The 18,979-nt window shown below is 42.9% G+C and overlaps 1 protein-coding gene and 1 long non-coding RNA gene across 31 annotated transcripts in view; one reads left to right on the top strand and one right to left on the bottom strand.

Moving 5' to 3' along the window:
- The window catches only part of LOC309506891 (uncharacterized protein), a 136,135-nt gene that overhangs the window by 26,862 nt on the left and 90,294 nt on the right, over positions 1–18,979 (top strand). For 2 of the 30 annotated variants that reach the window (XM_082180867.1, XM_082180864.1), the window contains 2 exons: positions 12,752–12,908; positions 13,092–13,524. The exons of the other annotated variants lie outside the window; for them this stretch is intronic. In XM_082180867.1, the coding sequence (XP_082036993.1) occupies positions 12,752–12,908; positions 13,092–13,509 (575 nt within the window). In that variant the 3' untranslated portion in view covers positions 13,510–13,524. Of the gene's footprint in view, positions 1–12,751; positions 12,909–13,091; positions 13,525–18,979 lie in introns of those variants that run through there. 30 annotated transcript variants of the gene reach the window in all.
- LOC309506944 overlaps positions 1–18,979 on the bottom strand; it is a 94,837-nt gene that overhangs the window by 20,322 nt on the left and 55,536 nt on the right. The window lies entirely within an intron of this gene.

Raw genomic sequence — 18,979 nt, 5'->3', positions numbered from 1 at the left:
CCTAGGTCGAGTTACACTTCGCGAGTAACTGTATTTAAATAGGGAAAACGTGGAGGTGTTTGGTAGCTTCTCTGCTTGGCCCATATTAAATGAACTGGGCTAAGCTAAGTGCAAACAAAGTTTCGCCGCAAGACAGAGGGATTTAGTGCACGCACTGAGACGAGAGAGGTATGTATCAACTCGTCTTAGTTAAGGGAATAACATAGTTTAATATGAAAAAACGGTAGAGTATCCCTTTAATATTTTCCAGCTCCAGACATTAACATGATCATTTTGTCTGTCTCCACAGAATTCATGAATTTGCTTTGGATTTTGAGAAGAAAAAATCTGCTGCTCAGTTTCTGCTGAATCTGACTGTTGCAGCTTCAAAGTGTGTTACAACTACAGGAGAGAATGTCATTGAGCTTTTAACATCTGTGTGCAGCTACAAATCATTACTCTGTTATGACAATGATGAGATTTATGATAAGTGTCAGATTGAACACTGTGATTTCCTGCTGGACCTGTGGTCACATGTGAAGGACTATGAGACTCAAAGTGTCCTTCCAGCATTACAGCCAGTTTATCAGTCAGCTCCTGCAGTCTGGAGAATAAAGCTCTCAGAGAGAAAGAGCTCCATCCTCCTAGAAGTGCTGAAACTCCAAACAGAGAAGAAACCAGTAGAGCTGATAGACTGGACAGAAGAAGAGAGTGAAGTGAGGGGATTCCTCCAGTGTCTGCCCTACATCTCACAGCTCAGGTGAGAGTCTCATGGGGAACAGACCAACCATATTTGTTTATTGTATTCAGTGCTCACAATACAACTTATGTAATGCATTTTTTCCCCCTCGCTTTTTGATTTTCTCCACATAAACAGAATACATCATACAATTAAAGATACCATTGAATAATATCACATATATGTACTTATAATCCTTAATATGTATATGAATTCCATCTCTCATGTTAATAAAATGGACCATGCAGCAAATAGAGACAGAACAAGGTTACCGGTAATTCTAAGTAAAGAAATAATAAAAAGGAGATGTACAATAATGGATCTGTCATATGATGCAAATTACATTCAAACAGCGGTCCGCATTAATTTGAAACGCTTAACTCCAAGGAAGACGAAGATGATGATAAAACAACATAGGATTTATTACAAACTCAAGCCATAGAATATCAAGCCAACATGCAAGTCAGCGTGTAAACACGAGCAATACCGGACATAGTTTGGAAAAGGCTGTTCCATAAAGTGGGACAAAAAAAAAGCTCTATTACCCCAGTACTTTAAGTAAATTCTTGGAATTTAGAGTAAGTTTTGATCTTCAGATCTTAGGCTTTGTGAGGGATTAAAGAGTTGGAGTAAATTAGACGTATTGCACGCCGTTTTATTATGTAAAGCTTTATAAACAATTAGATTAGTTAACTGGCAACCAGTGTAGGTCTTTCAGAAGGGGAGTGACATGCGTACATTTTTTACATCCTTTCAGAAATCATGCTGCTGCATTTTGAACCACTTGTAAATTAAAAATTTGTGACTTTGATATACCGTAATAAAGGGAGTGGCAAAATTCCAGCCTATTCGTGATAAAAACATGGAATGTAACTTCCAAAGACTCAGATAGAAACAACCTATAAGTGAAGATGAAAGAAACTAGAACCAATCACAGAGCTAATGTTTATTAAACTTGAGAGAATTGTCAAACTCCACACTCAGATTTCTCACACAGGGAGAAACAAAAGATTGTAGATATCCAAGATCGATCTTGTAACTCCCCGGAGAAACAGAGGGGCCTAAAACAATAACCTCTGTTTTATGTGCCAAAATTTAACCTCATCCAAACAGGCAACCAGGGAATTTAAAGCAGTTTGATTGTTCCGAGCCATTGGGAGGTAAATTTGCGTATCACCAGCGTAGCAATGAAAAGAAACCCAGCGTTTCCTAAAGATAGAACCCAGAGGAAGCATATATGGTAAAAAAGAGCTGGTGATAAAGACAGAACCCTGTGGCACTCCGCAAGCCAGATTTTCTATAGAAGAAGTGACGTTTCCTATTTCAACTGAGAATTTTCTGTTAGTTAAAAAAGACAAACCATTTTAATACTGTTCCACCCAAGCTCACACAAGATATTAATCTGGAGATAAGAATCTTGTGATCAATTGTATCAAAGGCAGAGTACAGGTCTAACAAAGTAAAACAACTGTTATCGAATCTGTAGTAATTAAAATATCATTAAGAACTCTTAAAAGGGCAGTTTCAGTACTACGTCGTGACTTAAACCCAGATTAAAATTCTTCAAAAAATCTGATTATCATTTAGAAAAGATTGAAGTTGTATGAGCACTATCTTTTCCAAGACCTAAGAAATAAATAAATTAAATAAATGAGACCACAAAAATCTTGGTCACCCAAAAACATACAGATTAATATCACAGGTGCAAGAAGAAGATTATTTACTGCTGAAGAAGATTATTTACTGCCAAAGGAGATAGATAGACTGGTATATAAGAACATTTCACTTTCCTACACAATCTAGGAAAGGATCCCAAATTTTATAGATGTTATCAGAATATCCCTTCATTGTATGCCTGATTTTTTTTTTTTTCTAGTTTGACTAAATGAAAAATGTCATTAATCCATGAAGAATGAAGGCGGTTTAGGCGATTTCCAGTTTAGTAAAATTAGATGTCTTGTGAGGAGTGTGACAAAAGCTACAAATTCAGTCTTATATTTGGGCATGTCAATCGAAAGAGAGAGAGTACCAAATAAAGCTGTGACAGACAAAGTTTTAACATGAATTTCAAGAACTCCAGAATTTGTGTAAAGATACAGACCCAAACATCAGTTTTATGAAAAAAAGTGTTGAGTAAAGAAAATAATTATGCATTTAAGTTGATTATTCCGGTGAAGGACAGGGGAAGTAGTGACCAGTGCTCAAAATACTTCTCCATCTGGAGTAGCAAAGTTAAATTAAAAAAGGTCTTTAAATTTATCTGTGATGAAAATCCTAGATAAGTAAATCTATGTTGAGAGTATTTCTAAATGGAAAGTAGTTTCTTTCTAGTTTAGTGGAAAAACCTTGCTCTTGCTTAGATTTAACTCAAAAGATTTAAAGATATTAAGAGCTGCAGGTATTGACCTATCCTAATCCAAAATGTAGAGAAGATCATCCGCATACAAAGACACCTTTTGTTCTGTACCCATTATTTTCAGTGAAATAGAGAGGGGCTCAATAGCAATAGCAATGGCGAAGACATGTGGACTCAAAGGGCATCCCTGGCGAGTGGACTGGTGGAGGGGAAAGTATCCTGAACTTTGTATTCTTGGTCCTGACAGAAGCTTGTGGTGCAGAATACAGGAACCTCAACTAGAAATAAATGTATGACCGAAACCAAATTTCTCTAAAGTAATAAATAAAAGAGAAACTTTCAACTGCCAACTGGCATCCCTAACAAGGAACACCACAAAACAAGACAGGAACATGACAACTCACCAACAGACAACACAATACAGGAAGATCAAAACACAGAGACAGAGGGGAGGGAGGGGAGCCAAGACAGAGCCAGCATGACAACCCAGAAAGTCTCTAGAAGGGATCAGGGAGGAACGGGAGGGTTGAGCCAGGGAGGCTCAGGTGGGTCTGGAGTCCTGGCAGAAGACCAGGGTGGAACCGGAGGGACAGACCAGGCGGGCTCCAGCGGTTCAGGATTTCCGGCTGAGGGCCAAGGTGGGTCAGGCGGGTTTGGATGCTTGACTTGACTGGGGCCTTCACTGGACTCTGGACAGGAGACGGAGTCATCTCCAGACGCTTGTCATACTTGGGCAAGACAGGGACTAGAGTGAGGAAGGGGAACCCCACAATGATTACTGCTCCAAGGGAAGCACGGCCAATGCGGTGGGCACAGGGCAGACAGTTCTCTGGGACAGCAGACTCTGGGAAGGTCTGTGGCCGTATCACTGAGAGCAGGCTGCTTGGCGACGGCCTCCATGGCCGTATCAGGAAGAGTGGGCTGCTTATCGATAGCCTCCGGGCTGGCAACGGGCTCTGGGACAGCCTCCGGGTTGGCAACGGGCTCTGGTAGGCCGACTGGCCCCGGGTGCGGCCCAGACACACATAACAGCGGCAACGTACAGGGAAAGGGCTCTTCGACTGCGACAGGACAGACAGGAAGAGCAGGCTGCTCAGGGACGGCCTCCATGGCCATAACAGGGAGCTCTGGGAGCACTGCACTTGGGAGCTCTGGGCCCATCAGACCAGGTGAAACAGAGGAAGCCTTATTCCTCTTCCTCCGCTTGCAAGGGCGAGGCTGTGGGAAGGAGCTTAGTGCCTCTGGGAGTGCTGCAGCTTCTTCGGTCACCACTGGTGGCGCTGCAGCCTCTTCAGACGCCAGTGGGGGCACTGCGGCCTCTTCGGACACCACTGAGGGCACTGTAGCCTATTCGGCCGCCACAGAATAGGAGGCAGATGAAGCAGACCTGTTCTTCCTCCTCCCTCTCCCTGAAGGGGTCATCGGAGGACTGGGAACTTGGCAGTTTCTGAGGTGAATGGGAGGTGGGCCAAGAGGTGGACCCATGGACCCTGCTCTCCATGGTTGTACATATACCACACAAACTTCCAGATTGACAGTATTCCCAGCATTCCCATCTCCCAGGCACGGACAGGCTCATTAAAGCTGTTGTTGAAAATGTCCTTGAGCACTGCATCACTGATGTGGAGCCCCTCAAACTGGTGAGCAAACTCCTTCACACTGGCTCTCCCTTGTTGAAGAGAAAGGAGTTTGCTGTGTTGATCCATCTGCTGAGCAGAGGGGCAGGGAGATGGGAAAAGGAAGATGCCTATTTTTCTGCTGAGTCCTCTTTTGGCTGGATCGTTCTGTCAGGGTTTGGGGTAAGGAGATGAAGCGAGGACTCAATTGCAGGAAAATGGGTTTTTATTAAGTATAAAAAAGAAAACAAATACAAACAAAAACTACCCCAAGGGGAAAACAAGAGGCTCGGCTCATAAGGTACATTCAACATCAATCCAGCACAGGACTGAAAACACAGGGAGAATAAATTGGGAGAGCAAACAAAGCAGGTAATGAGGGAGGACAGATGGGGCAAATGAATCAATAATCAGGTAACAAGGTTAAGACAATGACAGAAGAGCACATGGCTTGTCATCTGTTTCCTTGTGCCATGTGCTCTAGAGCCCTGCACGGGCCAAAAACTCCAGCCCTAACCCGGCCCTGGCCCGTGGTGTTCGACAACGGCTGCAATTTTTCAGCCCGAACCCGACCCGAGACCAACATCAATATCACTTTAAGCGCTCTCTGACGCGCGCTCTTTGAGGCGCGCTCTCTATTGCGTGCTGTCTCTGCTACATGCAAACACACGTAACGTCACAGACTACTAAAAGGTAAACTTTTATTATAGGCCTGAAACATCATGCCCAATCATGCCCACAAATATTGAACAGACTGTCCATTAGAGAGAAGCATAAGCATGCAGTAGAGAATAGGCCTTTAGCACTACGGGATCCAACCGCAAAAATAAGTAAATAAACGGCCTACCTTTCTTTGCTTTTAAGTAACTGAAGAACAATGTTCAAAACAATGTTAAAAAATGAAGAACTCTTCGCCAACTGGCTAATGTTAAATAATATTAATAAAAATAAAAAATCCAACTTCTCCCTGATCCTCTGCATGGTCAACTGTCACCTTTTAATGCACGTGAGTGACGCGTGCGTATATGCGTATTGCGTATAAGAAGTGTAATGCAGGGGATCTTTATGTTTCTTAAAATTAAAGAAATAGAGGCCTGAATATGTGTTTAAGGGAGCCTGAGCTAATAAAATTATTTAAAATAAATGTCAATCATCATGGGGGCCAATTTGTCTAAAAATGTTTATAAAACTCTACTGGATACCCAACCGGCCTGGGACATTGACCATTTTCCATAGGAGTATGTTGAAGCAGAATCAACAGTGGGTATTTTCAATTCACTAGAAAAACCATCAAAAGCAAGGGTGTTATCAATTTGTTCAGAAGCATAAAGGGAAATAAAATATTATTTTAAATGATCATTAACTAATTTTCTGAACAATCGCAGATAGTTTACGTTTTCAAATTTTTTCCCTATATGCAGTGAATGATTTCAGCCCTTAGATACGCCTTCATAGTTTCCCAAAGAAGGGATGCCGAAACATCTGAAGACTTGTTTGTTGATATAAACACATCAATTTAATTAGACACAAATTCCACAAAATGTTCGTCTGACAGCAAACGGGTATTTAAATACCAAGGTGGCTGTATGCCGTCAAGCTCCTTAATACAAACCTTCATATTAACCAGTGCATGGTCTAAAATAGCAATAGCATTGTATGAGCATGACTCAACATAAGAAATTAACCTATTATCTATAACAAAAAGTAAATCCGAGTAAAAGTATAATGCACCTGAGAAAAGGAGTATTCTTTCCCAGTTGGTATATAAAAAAAAAAAACAAGGGCCCGAGACCTTAAAGGGGACATATCATGAAAATCTGACTTTTTCCATGTTTAAGTGCTATTATTGTGTCCCTGGTGCATCTACCAACCCAGAAAACATGAAAAGTGACAACCCAGTAACCCAGTTTGTTATGGTAAGCCTTTCTCTGCAAGCATTACATACAATTAAGCCAATCAGATTTCACTCCCCTTCTGACGTAAGAAGGGGATCTTATTATAATATTACCGCCCCTTAATCTGCACGTTTCCACCCACGGCGCTGCCATTTGGTTTGGGTGGAACAGTGTAACCAGTTCTAAAGCAATGGCAAAAGTTCAAGCAAAGCATGCAAACTGTTCTGTTGTTGGCTGCATGGACGAGCACAGAACACTATTTGACCAAAAAATTTCACAGCTGACAGCTGTCTTATAAAGACCTCTGGAAACTGTCAACTTGTGTAAAAGTAAAACATGATGGTACATGCAAGTCGATGAGATGAATCAATGTAACTCCACAACAACTACATACATGCATCCACTTACCATTCAGAAATGTCCAGGTGCAGTCTAAAAGTTGCAACCTCTTCCCGAGTCTCTCCGTAAGGCTGCACTCCACTACTAGTTATTTCTGAGATTTTGGATGAGAGAGATTTGCGCTTTGTTATCGCTGGAGTATCTGAAGCTTGTGTAAAGGATCGGCCATCTTCTGAACAGGGGCTCGGAGCAGCAGCTCATTTGCATTTAAAGGGACACACACAAAAACGGCACGTTTTTGCTCACACACAAAATGGGGCAAATTTGACAAGCTATAACAAATGATCTGGAGGGTATTTTGAGATGAAATTGAAATGACACATTCTGGGGACACCATAGATTTATATTACATCTTGTGAAACGGGGCATAATATGTCACCTTTAAACTCCCCCATAAAAGACTAAATCATTTGTGCAGAGGAGCGATCGAGTTCCTAAATAAGATGTTGTGAAGAGGTATCAGGAAGTACAGAAAATACATGTCTAAAATAATTATTGTTATCCCAGTTAGGTGCATAGACATTATAGCAAGAAGAAATGGTAAATTACTGATTTTACCTGAGACCATGACACATCTCCCATTAGAATCTGCTATGACTTAAGAGCCCATGAAGGGAACTGACCGGTGTAGAATTGCAGCACCCCTGGCTTTACCCTGAAATTTAGAGTGAAACACCTGACCAACCCATCTTCTCCTTAACAATAGTTGGTTATGAATTTTAAGATGTGTTTATCTTTGTCTTTATAAGATAGACAATGTGGGCCCCTAGAAGTTGTGGTGATGAAATATCTATTCCATTACAGTTCCAACTAATGAATGTGAAATTCCAATTCATAATTCAACACCATTGCTGAGTATTTTCTCCTTAAAACTGCAGTGAACCAAAGACAGTCTCAAAAGCGTGGTTTGAAATCGCTGGTGTTTCTTACATCACACACGACCTTGTATCCAATCACGTCAACGTGGGGTATATCGTATATTGTATATCGTAATATACAATGATGTATATTACGATGTTATGTACTATATGCCTTTCTCCACTGACTTTCTGAGTTGTTCAAAGCGTTTCTATTAGGATGCTGATTTTTAGAAGGCAGCTGTCTGACTTTGAGAAGGTGAACGGGAACATGGTTTATGTAACATTAGCAACACATTATTAGCTGATTGATAACGTAGTCAAGCAAAAGACTGATTTGGGGCTAATTTGCGTATTCATCAAGACATTTTTTCACTGGATAAAATGTAATTTTTGTGATCACAGATGAGTTTTAAGGGATACATTTATTGACTACAGGGAGACTTTTAGAAAAAGAAGACTTTAGACGAAGGCATTTACATGACATGAAAAGATGAATAATGGTTTTAGTCTGACTGAAATCAAACATGTAAAGTGCATGTGAATGTGATTACTGATGCAATCATATTAACTTGCCTTCATATCAACTGGTTCAATGGCTTAAATCATTTTGAAAGAATCCCTCAAAGAAATTAATTACATTATTTGATTATAATTTTCACATTTTATTGTCAGTTTAATTTTTTGAAACCTGAGACAAAAAAAATATCCTTGAAATACTTAAATAAATTTTACAATTGTATTTAAAAGACAGATAAACACTCTTGATTCAGCCATAACAAACAGAAGAAAAGAAAAAAACATTTATATTGTTACAATTGGTTGCAGCGATGGAGAAAGCAGGATCTAATTGCAGCAGTCTTTTATTAAACAAAATATTACAAAGAACTCCAGGGGCTTATACCATGAAGCCGGTTTAGGTGGCTAGCCAGCTGTGTTTCAGTTTAGTTTCCGCCAACCCTGGGTTTTAGGTACTATGAAAGTAGCTTGGCTTTAATCGGTGTTCGTCGCCATGGTATCTTACGCTGCACGGCTAACCTGCTCCGGGGCAGGTTATGTTCTGGATTCAAGATCTCAGACTGAAGTTTGACCAATCAGCTGAGAGCAAAGAAACATATAGGTGACGTAACTTATTCAGTGTCTGTTGCAATAACTTCACCTTTTCTTCCAAATCCGGTGGACATCTCAGCGCAAATTGTTTGACGAGCACTTCGTAGAGAAAGAGTTTTTAGCCAGACAAAATCCCCTTGCCTTAACTGATAGTTACTTGTATGAAAGATACAGATTTTCTGCGGAAGGAATGTCTTATCTTTGCGAATTTCTTGAGCCGCACATAAAGAATTTAACACGTCGAATTCATGCACTTACTGTACCGCAAATGGTATTGCGTTGCGTTTTTTTGCAAGTGGTAGGCTACATACTTGCACGGTGGGTGACGCACAGAACCTCGGGGAAAACACGGTTTGTCGAACCATTCGCAAGGTGGTCCTCGCTCTGCAGGAGTACATGAATAGTTTCATTAATAGTGTTCCCCGGACATTTATTGACCATGTCCATAAAAGAGGGCTTTTATAAAATTGCCAGTAAGATATATTGATAGGGTGACATCACATGAACACTTTTTTTTTTTCTTTTTTTTTTAAAAGCACATTTCACAAATGTACTATACAATACATGTTAAGAATTATTTTAAATCTTCATTATTATTCTGTTAATCTTATGATAGGATTCCCTAGAGTCATTGCAACATGTATGCAGTCTATTGCTCCAATCTCCACTGCTCTAGGGGAACATGAGGCAGATTATGTTCATAGGAAGTCCTATCACAGCCTTAATGTTCAGGTAGAGATGATGTGAATATGTGAGATGATTATTTTCTGTGAGATGAATCTTTAAATTAATAGTAACATTAACAGATATAACAATGATCTACTAAACATTTCATCTGCAGACGTCTTGTGGTCATGAACGTATGATCACAAGTTTGGATGCCAAATGGCCTGGCTCCAGTGCTTGTTACATTTTTTTAAAGGTTTTTTAAGGTTTTAAATCCTTACCTTGTTCACATTTCTTCTGAAGCCCATTGAGGTAGATGCCTCAGTTTCTGTGGCAGGTTGTGAAAAATCCTAGCCTGGTTAAAACCAGACCCTTCTCAGTTGAAACTGAGTGTAGGGTCTGGGGAAGCTATGTAGACAATTCATTTCCAAAGGGGCGTCACCAACCGACGTAGCTCCCTTCGCAGGGAGCTTGATTGACAGGCGATCTAACCAATCATAATCCGCCATCCGCCATTTTGTCCGACAAAGCAGTCAGGAGAGATCAAAGAGTATAGAAGTAACTTCTATACTCTTTGGAGAGATAGCAGATTAACATGTGAGGATTTGAACATGAATAACGGAGTGTACTGACGTCTTTCCGCGGTTAAAACAACAATCCTTCCCATGTTCATTCATGTTTATTTGATGCTATAAATGAACTAGAAGGAAGTGATGATTGGTTCACGAGCAGCTTTAACTGATGCTCTACAACAGCGATCTGTCAGACACATTAAAGAGCCACAAAACGGTATGTATCGTTTCAATTTCTTTTAAAAAATGACCAAATTTGAAAGGTGAGACTTTGTTTAATATGTTTAATATCAAAAGTAACAGAAAAGTAACCTGGTCTGTCCTGTCTGTCAGCGTGTTGTCAGTCTCCTCTCTGCTCCGCGATGTATTTTTCACTGCGTGAGAACATGGTGTGGCGTGAGAGCAGCGTAGCTTGTCGGGCATAGCGACAGTAACTAAGGAGGGCGGGTCTTTGCGATCAGTTCGATGAAGGAGATGACGTATGCTTCGAGTGTTGTTCTTTGCTCCGGTTTAAACGAAAACGGTAAGTTTAAATCGCTCAAAACAGACGCGATAACTGATTCGAACGAGTGATGTTCCACGGCGGCATCCATCTTTGTAACGAAATCTCCTTCAGCGTCGCTGCGCTGTCGTCATCATGTAAATCCCTCCCCAAACGTTTCTGATTGGTGCCGCGATTTCGTCGGCACAGAAATGAGTTTGAATGGGCTCTTCTCCAGACTATCCTGGAGAGAGAATTAAAATTCGCCGGAAGTAGTCTGGGTTTTCCCAGGCTAGAAAAATCCTACAATAAAAGAGATGTGTAAGGGCCAGTCCCTTTTTTATGCCACACATTCAAATGTTTGCCATAATAAAAAGCCCAGTGCATTCACATCAGCAACTGTCTGAGAACACACAGAAAGAGTGTCTTCATCATTTCCTCCACCCTAATAAATAAAAATATGCCAATGTAAAGCATAACTGTTGTAAAGCAGGTTATGTTTCTGGTGTTCTGTCTGCTGCATACTGACCTCTGTGTGGGAGACTGTGTGTATGTGTGCTGGCTTCAACAGGGACACTGTATTTCCCTCTACTGCAGAACATACAGTCAGCCATATTTAAAACTTTGAAAAAGTAGTAATGTAATGTATCGCACACGTACCCAGTGTTACTTGCTCAGAGCAGCCAGCACCAGGGTCAGATTGTACAGCGCCTGTAATCCCATCCATAATCGGCCGTCCCTTATTGCCTACTCAGAGCCAACTCCTCCGCCACAGTGTATTCTGGTTTTCTGAATTTAACTCTTTATTTCTGTTTGCTGCAAACAAGTGTGTGATAAAATGTTCACACAAGTAATAAAAAGTTGTGGTAAATACTCACCACTTTGAATTATATTTTTATATTTTGTCTTTATCTGCTGCCAAGAACATTTGGAGTTGGGGTTGCATCTAAAAATCTAAAAATCAATGAATATTAATCTTTCTTAGTACATACATGCACATTTTTTATATATTATAAAAATAGGCTATAGGCTATATTATACATATAGGCTACACATACATATATACATACATAATTTTACATAAATATAGAACGTATTTGTTTAACTTACACATTAACAATCAGCAATCTTTCTCCAACAGTCTTCTCTTGCTTTGGCAGCAGAGACCGTATTGTTTCGAGCTTGAAATACATATCTAAATTCATCGTAATTCTGAATGATTATCTTTTGCTCCTCCGCGGAAAAATATATCGCTCTCGCTCTACCCGCGATTGGTTGTTCAGTGTCGACGTCACTCTTTTATGTGCATGCGCGCGTGGAGTAATCATAGCTTGAGGATCAAAGCCTGAGTTGACAGAGAAAGTTGATGAGCTGCATCATGGTACCAATAAAGCCTGATTGCATCGGTTTGGTTTGGTTTTGTCAACTCAGAACTAATCCTGTAACCCCGAGTTTGTTCAGCTACCTTCATGGTACAGGCCCCAGGTACTTAAAAGCATAAACAGAACAATCAACCTAATGTAACAATAAGAACTGACAAAAAACAAGACAGAACTGAAGAGCAAATTAACAAGACACACCTGAACTGAACTACCAATCAATCAGAAACTATAGAAACAAACAGGCAGGGGTGGAGAAAGACAGAACTGAACTAATTAACAGATTTAATAAACAGACAAGAACAGAAATCAAAACAAACTGATATTGTGACATATATGATGGATCACATATAGTATATATCATTTAGCTCTGGACATTAACATGATAATTTTGTCTCCACAGAATTCATGAATATTCTTTGTATTTTGAGAGGAAGAAATCTGTTCAGTTTCTGCTGAATCTGACTGTTGCAGCTTCAATGTGTGTTACAACTACAGGAGAGAATTTCATTGAGCATTTAACATCTGTGTGCAGCTACAAATCATTACTCTGTTATGACAATGATGAGATTTATGATGATTGTCAGATTGAACACTGTGATTTCCTGCTGGATCTGTGTTCACATGTGAAGGACTATGAGACTCAAACAGGCAGGAGTGTCCTTCCAGCATTACAGCCAGTTTATCAGTCAGCTCCTGCAGTCTGGAGAATAAACCTCTCAGAGAGAAAGAGCTCCATCCTCCTCGAAGTGCTGAAACTCCAAACAGAGAAGAAACCAGTAGAGCTGATAGACTGGACAGATGAAGAGAGTGAAGTGAGGGGATTCCTCCAGTGTCTGCCCTACATCTCACAGCTCAGGTGAGAGTTTTGTTGTGTTGTCCTTCAGTCCAGCACATTTTAATTTATCCAGTTAAGTTCTGTTTGCTCTTCAGACATTATGTATGAGGCCATCATTCTAATCTTCATGGTTGTGTTGCTGGTCCTTTTTAAAAGTATATTGATTTTCATAAGGGTAACAAAATTTGTTCTCTGTTTTTATAGGTTACCTGCCCTACAGAATGAATACGTCAAAGAGACAGACTGGAGATTGAGATTATTGGTACTTGATGTGTGTCTACAACTGTCTATTTTACAGAAAGAAATCACAGAGACATTTATGGAGACATTGTATTCATACATAACCTATGGGAATTGTGATTTGCTACTCGATATGTACTCACATGTGAAGGACTATGAGACTCAAACAGGCAGGAGTGTCCTTCCAGCATTACAGCCAGTTTATCAGTCAGCTCCTGCAGTCTGGAGAATAAAGCTCTCAGAGAGAAAGAGCTCCATCCTCCTAGAAGTGCTGAAACTCCAAACAGAGAAGAAACCAGTAGAGCTGATAGACTGGACAGATGAAGAGAGTGAAGTGAGGGGATTCCTCCAGTGTCTGCCCTACATCTCACAGCTCAGGTGAGACTATCAATGGAAAACACCTTCCTATGCTTGTTTTATTGTATTTAGAACTCACAATTAAATAATATAATCAACTTAAATATTTGTTTAGACATAAAAAATATATGTGAACTAGAACGGACTATAACCTTATGTAACAACTGGACCGATCAAACACACCATTGTTCCACTTAATCTTTACAACTCCTCACCAAGGAAGACTTTGTGATGTCTGGTTGCCCCATTGTGAATTATCACCCTTTTGCTCCATTCACACACTTCAAAGGCACTTGGGACATTTGATTGTTCTCAATGAGAGAACAGTACAGGCCACATGCAATACCATAAATAATGGATTTCTCTCCACTAATTCATTGACAAATATGCCTAATGAATGAACATGCTTTTCCCCAGTACATTTTGTCTATTCGTGAGCTTAGAATTATAAGGTTCTATCTCCGTTTAGGGTAGTTCTGAGATATTGAGCATCAAAGTTTTTACATCCCAGCTGGCAATGGAGAGATGGAACCTTTTTATTTTATTAATAACTACTAACAAAATATTTTTTTTACAAAAATAACACCACACAGGCATTAATAAACACCTAATGGATCAGATTATGTCAAAAACTCAATTTCGACCAAAAGTGGAGATAGAACCTTAGAACCTAAGCTCACGTATTATTACTGTTTGTATGTTGTCTTTTTATATTGTATAATGTTATGCATGCCTGATGATAGACCTAGTAGTTAATGTTGCCACATCTAGGTGGTGTCTCATCAAAATATTCCTCATTTAATGACTCACACTTTGGTGGACATCTTCTCATAGAATACAGTTTGTGTTTGTTACATTTATCAGAGTATAAATGCACACAAAGTGGCAGATTACTCCAATCATGCAAATGAGTCAGCTTTTTAAACAAAGGAAAATTTGCTACACTTATTTTCAGCAAAAATATTTGTGTTGTAATATCATTATCATGAAGTAAAATGATTGTCACTGATAAAAATGTTGGTACCAACATGATGTCATATCAGGTTATATGTTATTAAGTTTCTTTTACTTTATTTGATGTTGTGAATACTTTTGCTTTAATAATATGATATGGAAGTAAATTAAAGACAAATTAACAAAAAAAAAAAAGCTTTTTGAATTGCACCAATTGAAAATAATGCATTGCATTAAAGCAACACTATGTAACATTTTTTACCTTAAAATAATGTTTCCAAAATCGTTTCAGTGGTTCATCAAGTCGTAACAGGGTGAAACGCACTTATGCCTCCGCTTTGCGGTCCTTTATCTGCTATAACCACACTGTGTAAGATTGCCAGATCGGGTCGCGTTTCTGTAATTCTAATAAGACATAAGAAAACTACAAATTTGACTTGCTTTACGTCAAGCGTTACAATAGTCATTATTTTGTTTTTCTTCGTTTCTGATGTCGCAATACATCATACTTTCATGAAATCATGCATCATACTCTACCTTGTCTGTGGACATCGTTCATTCCAAAGCCGGTGCTGAATAAACAGTGGGCGTGCGTGCGACAGTAGGCTGCGGTAGGCTAAATGATTTACGACAGCGGTAATGGACAGTTCCGCTTCCAACCTGTAGGGTGACCGAAGAGGAAAAGTGCCATAGTGTTGCTTTAACAGTGCTTGCTTTTAATGCATTGTATTTTCGGGCGTTCCTTTATTTAGACATTAAAATTAAACATGGTTGTGTGTTTTAATTGTGAATATTTCAACTGAAAACATTTCACACGCAATTTCATTATTAAAAATTCAATAATCCATATTCACCTTCCAAGCTTCTTGCTAGAAGTATTTAGTCTGAATAAAATCACCACCTATAATATGCAACAGGCAATTGTATTAGACAGGTCAGTTTTACAACGCTTTAAAAATTTGCTTCAACAAATTCATTGGTTCAAATTCAGCAGCACAATCAACTTTGCACATCTGGGAACTGCAGGAATAGCAGTAGAATACCAATGCATAATCTCTGCTTGCTGTTGGTCATCCTCACCACCAGGTGGTGTAAGCGAGTGTTGACAAAAACCAAAGCAACAGGTAGAAAGATTAATTCATTCACAAAAACTGATTTGCAGAAATTGAGCAAGTGAGTAACTCACTTGCTCAATTTCTGCAAATCAGTTTGGTTATGGTTATCAGTTCCCTATCGTCCGGTCACTACGACGTACGTCGTGGTGAACGACGAATAGGAATCTCGCTAGAGAGGCCAATCTACTTCGAGTGAAACTAAAACAAGCCAATACACATTGGCGTGCAATCATTTGCATCAGCTGCGCAGCCTCGCAGCGCGGGTATTTAACGAGCAGCTGGTGTGATTGCACTTCAGCTTTTTGCTTCGGAGCCAAGCACTTCGATGCAGTCTACAAAACAGAGTGACTTCAAGACGAGCCTTTTTGGACCTCTCCTTCCCGGTGCGGGCGTTACAGCACGGCAGCACGAGCAGTCTTTTTTCTTTCTCTCCTCTTTTCTCTGTCTTTTTTGTTTTTCAAACTGAGCAAACAAAAAAGGCTGTTATAACAGCTGGTAAGGTGCGCCATTAGAGCGCTAAAGAGCTGTTCTTACAGCTGGTAAGACCTGCCAGCAAGAGAGAGAGAGACAGCGCACAGACAGGTGCACATTCCTGTCTGTGTTCGCAGTGACTGTTCCCCTGCGTGTTTCAGCACCAGTGAGAGCAGTCCCTAAAAGAGCTTACACAGATAGACAGCGTCTTTTTAAAGATGACTTTCTATCTGTGTGTTTCTGGATGCGGTCGTTACCTGGGTTCACGGGATGGTCACCAACGCTGCCTCGTGTGTCTGGGCATTAAACACGCTGAGGCAGCGTTGGTGGATGAGTCATGTACCCATTGTGGGAAGATGACCATCGCGGAGCTGCGGTCGAGACTCACGTTCCTGCAAAGGGGCGGAGTCCCCGTGCCTCTGCCTCGATCCAATCCTCCTCAGAGGGTTGCTTCGGTCAGTGACACGGGTGACCTGAGGATTACGGTGAGCGCGTCTCCTTCGGGGAACCAACCCCCTAGCAACCCTCACCCCTCTCACGCTCCGCAGCCAGTTGAGCCCCCATTGGAGAGAGCTGGACCATCCTCGCGGTGTGTACCGGTTGTCTCCTTTGGGGCTCCCCCTGAAGACCAGATGTCGATCGCTGCATCGGAGGGTGGGTCAAACGTCTCTGCGGATGACGTCTCTGCGGACGACGACTCGGCACCGCTGCCTCCTTCGGGTGTGCCAGCGGTGCCTGAGACGGACCCGGAGATGATGGCCATGCTTTCCCGGGCCGCCAAAGGGGTCGGGCTCGTGTGGAATCCTCCACCGTGTCCCGAACCCTCGAGGTTGGACGATTGGTATCTCGGGGTGGCGCGTGCTGGTTCTCAGCAACCCACCCCAGTGCCTTTCTTCCCGGAAGTGCATGAGGAGCTTACGGGGACATGGACGGCACCTTTCACTGCCAGAAACCGTCCCGGTGGCTCCTCCTCCCTCACCACCCTTGATGGCGGGGCGGCTAAGGGATACACGCATATCCCACCAGTGGAACGGCCCGTTGCGATGCAACTGTGCCCTAACTCCACTTGGCGTGGAGAACCGTGTCTTCCTTCCCGGGCCTGTAAGTACTCGTCGGATTTAACCGGCAAGGCTTACAAGGCCAGTGGGGAAGCTGCCTCTGCCATGCACGCTATGGCGTTGCTGCAGGTCCATCAGGCCAAGGCACTGAAGGACCTGCACGAGGGTGGTCACGATCCCCAAGTTCTTCAGGAACTTCGCATCGCGACGGACCTCGCGCTTCGTGCGACGAAGGTGACCGCGCGGTCGGTGGGTCGTGCGATGTCCACCTTGGTGGTCCAGGAACGCCATCTCTGGCTGTGTCTGGCCGACATGAGGGAGACCGACAAGCTCCGGTTCCTTAACTCCCCCGTGTCCCAGACCGGCCTCTTCGGCGACGCGGTCGAGAACTTCGCCCAGCAGTTCTCGGCTGTACAAAAGCAGACTGAGGCCATCAAGCACATCCTGCCGCGGCGGCCAGCTGCTGCCCCCACCCCACCGCCTGCGGCCCCTCAGTCTGCTCGTCGCCGAGGGCGGCCTCCTGCGTCTGCACCTGCTCCCGCGCCACCGCAGCAGCCTCCATCTAAACGGCGCCGTGGAGCCAGTCGCAGGCGGGCCGCCCCGCCCGTCCAGGACCCCGCTAAGAAGGGCGGCAAAGCCAGGAGAAAGCGGCCCTAGGACGGGCGACCCAGAGATGGCAGGGACTGCTCTCCAGGAGACGATGACCGCATCGCTCCATCCCCCGGAAGAGGGCCGGGTGGAAAATCCTTGGTTTCCTTTTGTTTTTGTTCCGCCGCTGGCCTCAAAACCAGCGGTACCCAAATTTTCAATAAAAGAGCCGTTTCTTCCGTCTCTGGGTCCGAAGAGGGCCCGGAGAGCAGTGGGGGGAGAGAATCCTCACCACTCTCATCCGCCTCTTCTATCGCCAGCAGGCAGCAGTGTGCAGTTCGAGAACGCAACCAAGCCGCCTCCTGCACCTCCGGCCTCGTGGAACCAGGTAAATGTTGCACAGCACACTCAGACTCCGCTACGGGCCGCCTCCCAGAGAGAGCCTCCCGAGCCGAGCCCCTGTGTTCCACCTCGCTGCCCCACTCCGGGTACGCCTACGGTCCCTTTGGTCCCGCTTGTGCGGTCTCTGCGAGCCTGGCTAGCGCTCCCCAGTCCGTCTCGCTGGCTCATTCGGACCATCAGGCTCGGCTATGCGATTCAGTTCGCCCGGCGTCCCCCCAAGTTTCGGGCCATCCACTCCACTACAGTGAGAGCAGCCGATGCCCATGTCTTGCGCGCGGAGATCGCAGTCCTACTGGCGAAGGACGCGATAGAGCCGGTCCCTCCAGCCGATATGAGGTCAGGGCACTACAGTCCCTACTTCATTGTACCCAAGAAAGGTGGTGGGTTACGACCGATCTTGGACCTGCGAGTTTTGAATCGGAGCCTTCACAAGCTACCGTTCAAAATGCTCACGCAGAAACGCATTTTCGAATGCATCCGTCCCCAAGATTGGTTTGCAGCGATCGACCTGAAGGACGCGTACTTTCATGTCTCGATTCTTCCTCGACACAGGCCGTTTCTACGCTTTGCGTTCGAAGGTCGAGCATATCAGTACAAGGTCCTGCCCTTCGGGCTGGCCCTGTCTCCCCGTGTCTTCACGAAAGTCACGGAGGGGGCCCTTGTTCCCATGAGAGAACAGGGCGTTCGCATTCTCAACTATCTCGACGACTGGCTCATATTAGCACACTCTCGAGATCAGTTATGCGAACACAGGGACCTCGTGCTCAGGCACCTCAGCCAGCTGGGCCTCCAGGTCAACTGGGAAAAGAGCAAACTCGCCCCCGTGCAGAGGATCTCTTTTCTCGGTATGGAGTTGGATTCGGTCGCACAGACAGCGCGCCTCACAGAGCAACACGCTCAGTCGGTG

The sequence above is a fragment of the Leuciscus leuciscus genome, assembly GCF_965113295.1.
Source record: "Leuciscus leuciscus genome assembly, chromosome: 9".
NCBI classification, from domain to species: domain Eukaryota; kingdom Metazoa; phylum Chordata; class Actinopteri; order Cypriniformes; family Leuciscidae; genus Leuciscus; species Leuciscus leuciscus.
Note: the sequence above shows the minus strand (reverse complement) of the source record. Positions and strands in the feature narration are given on the sequence as shown.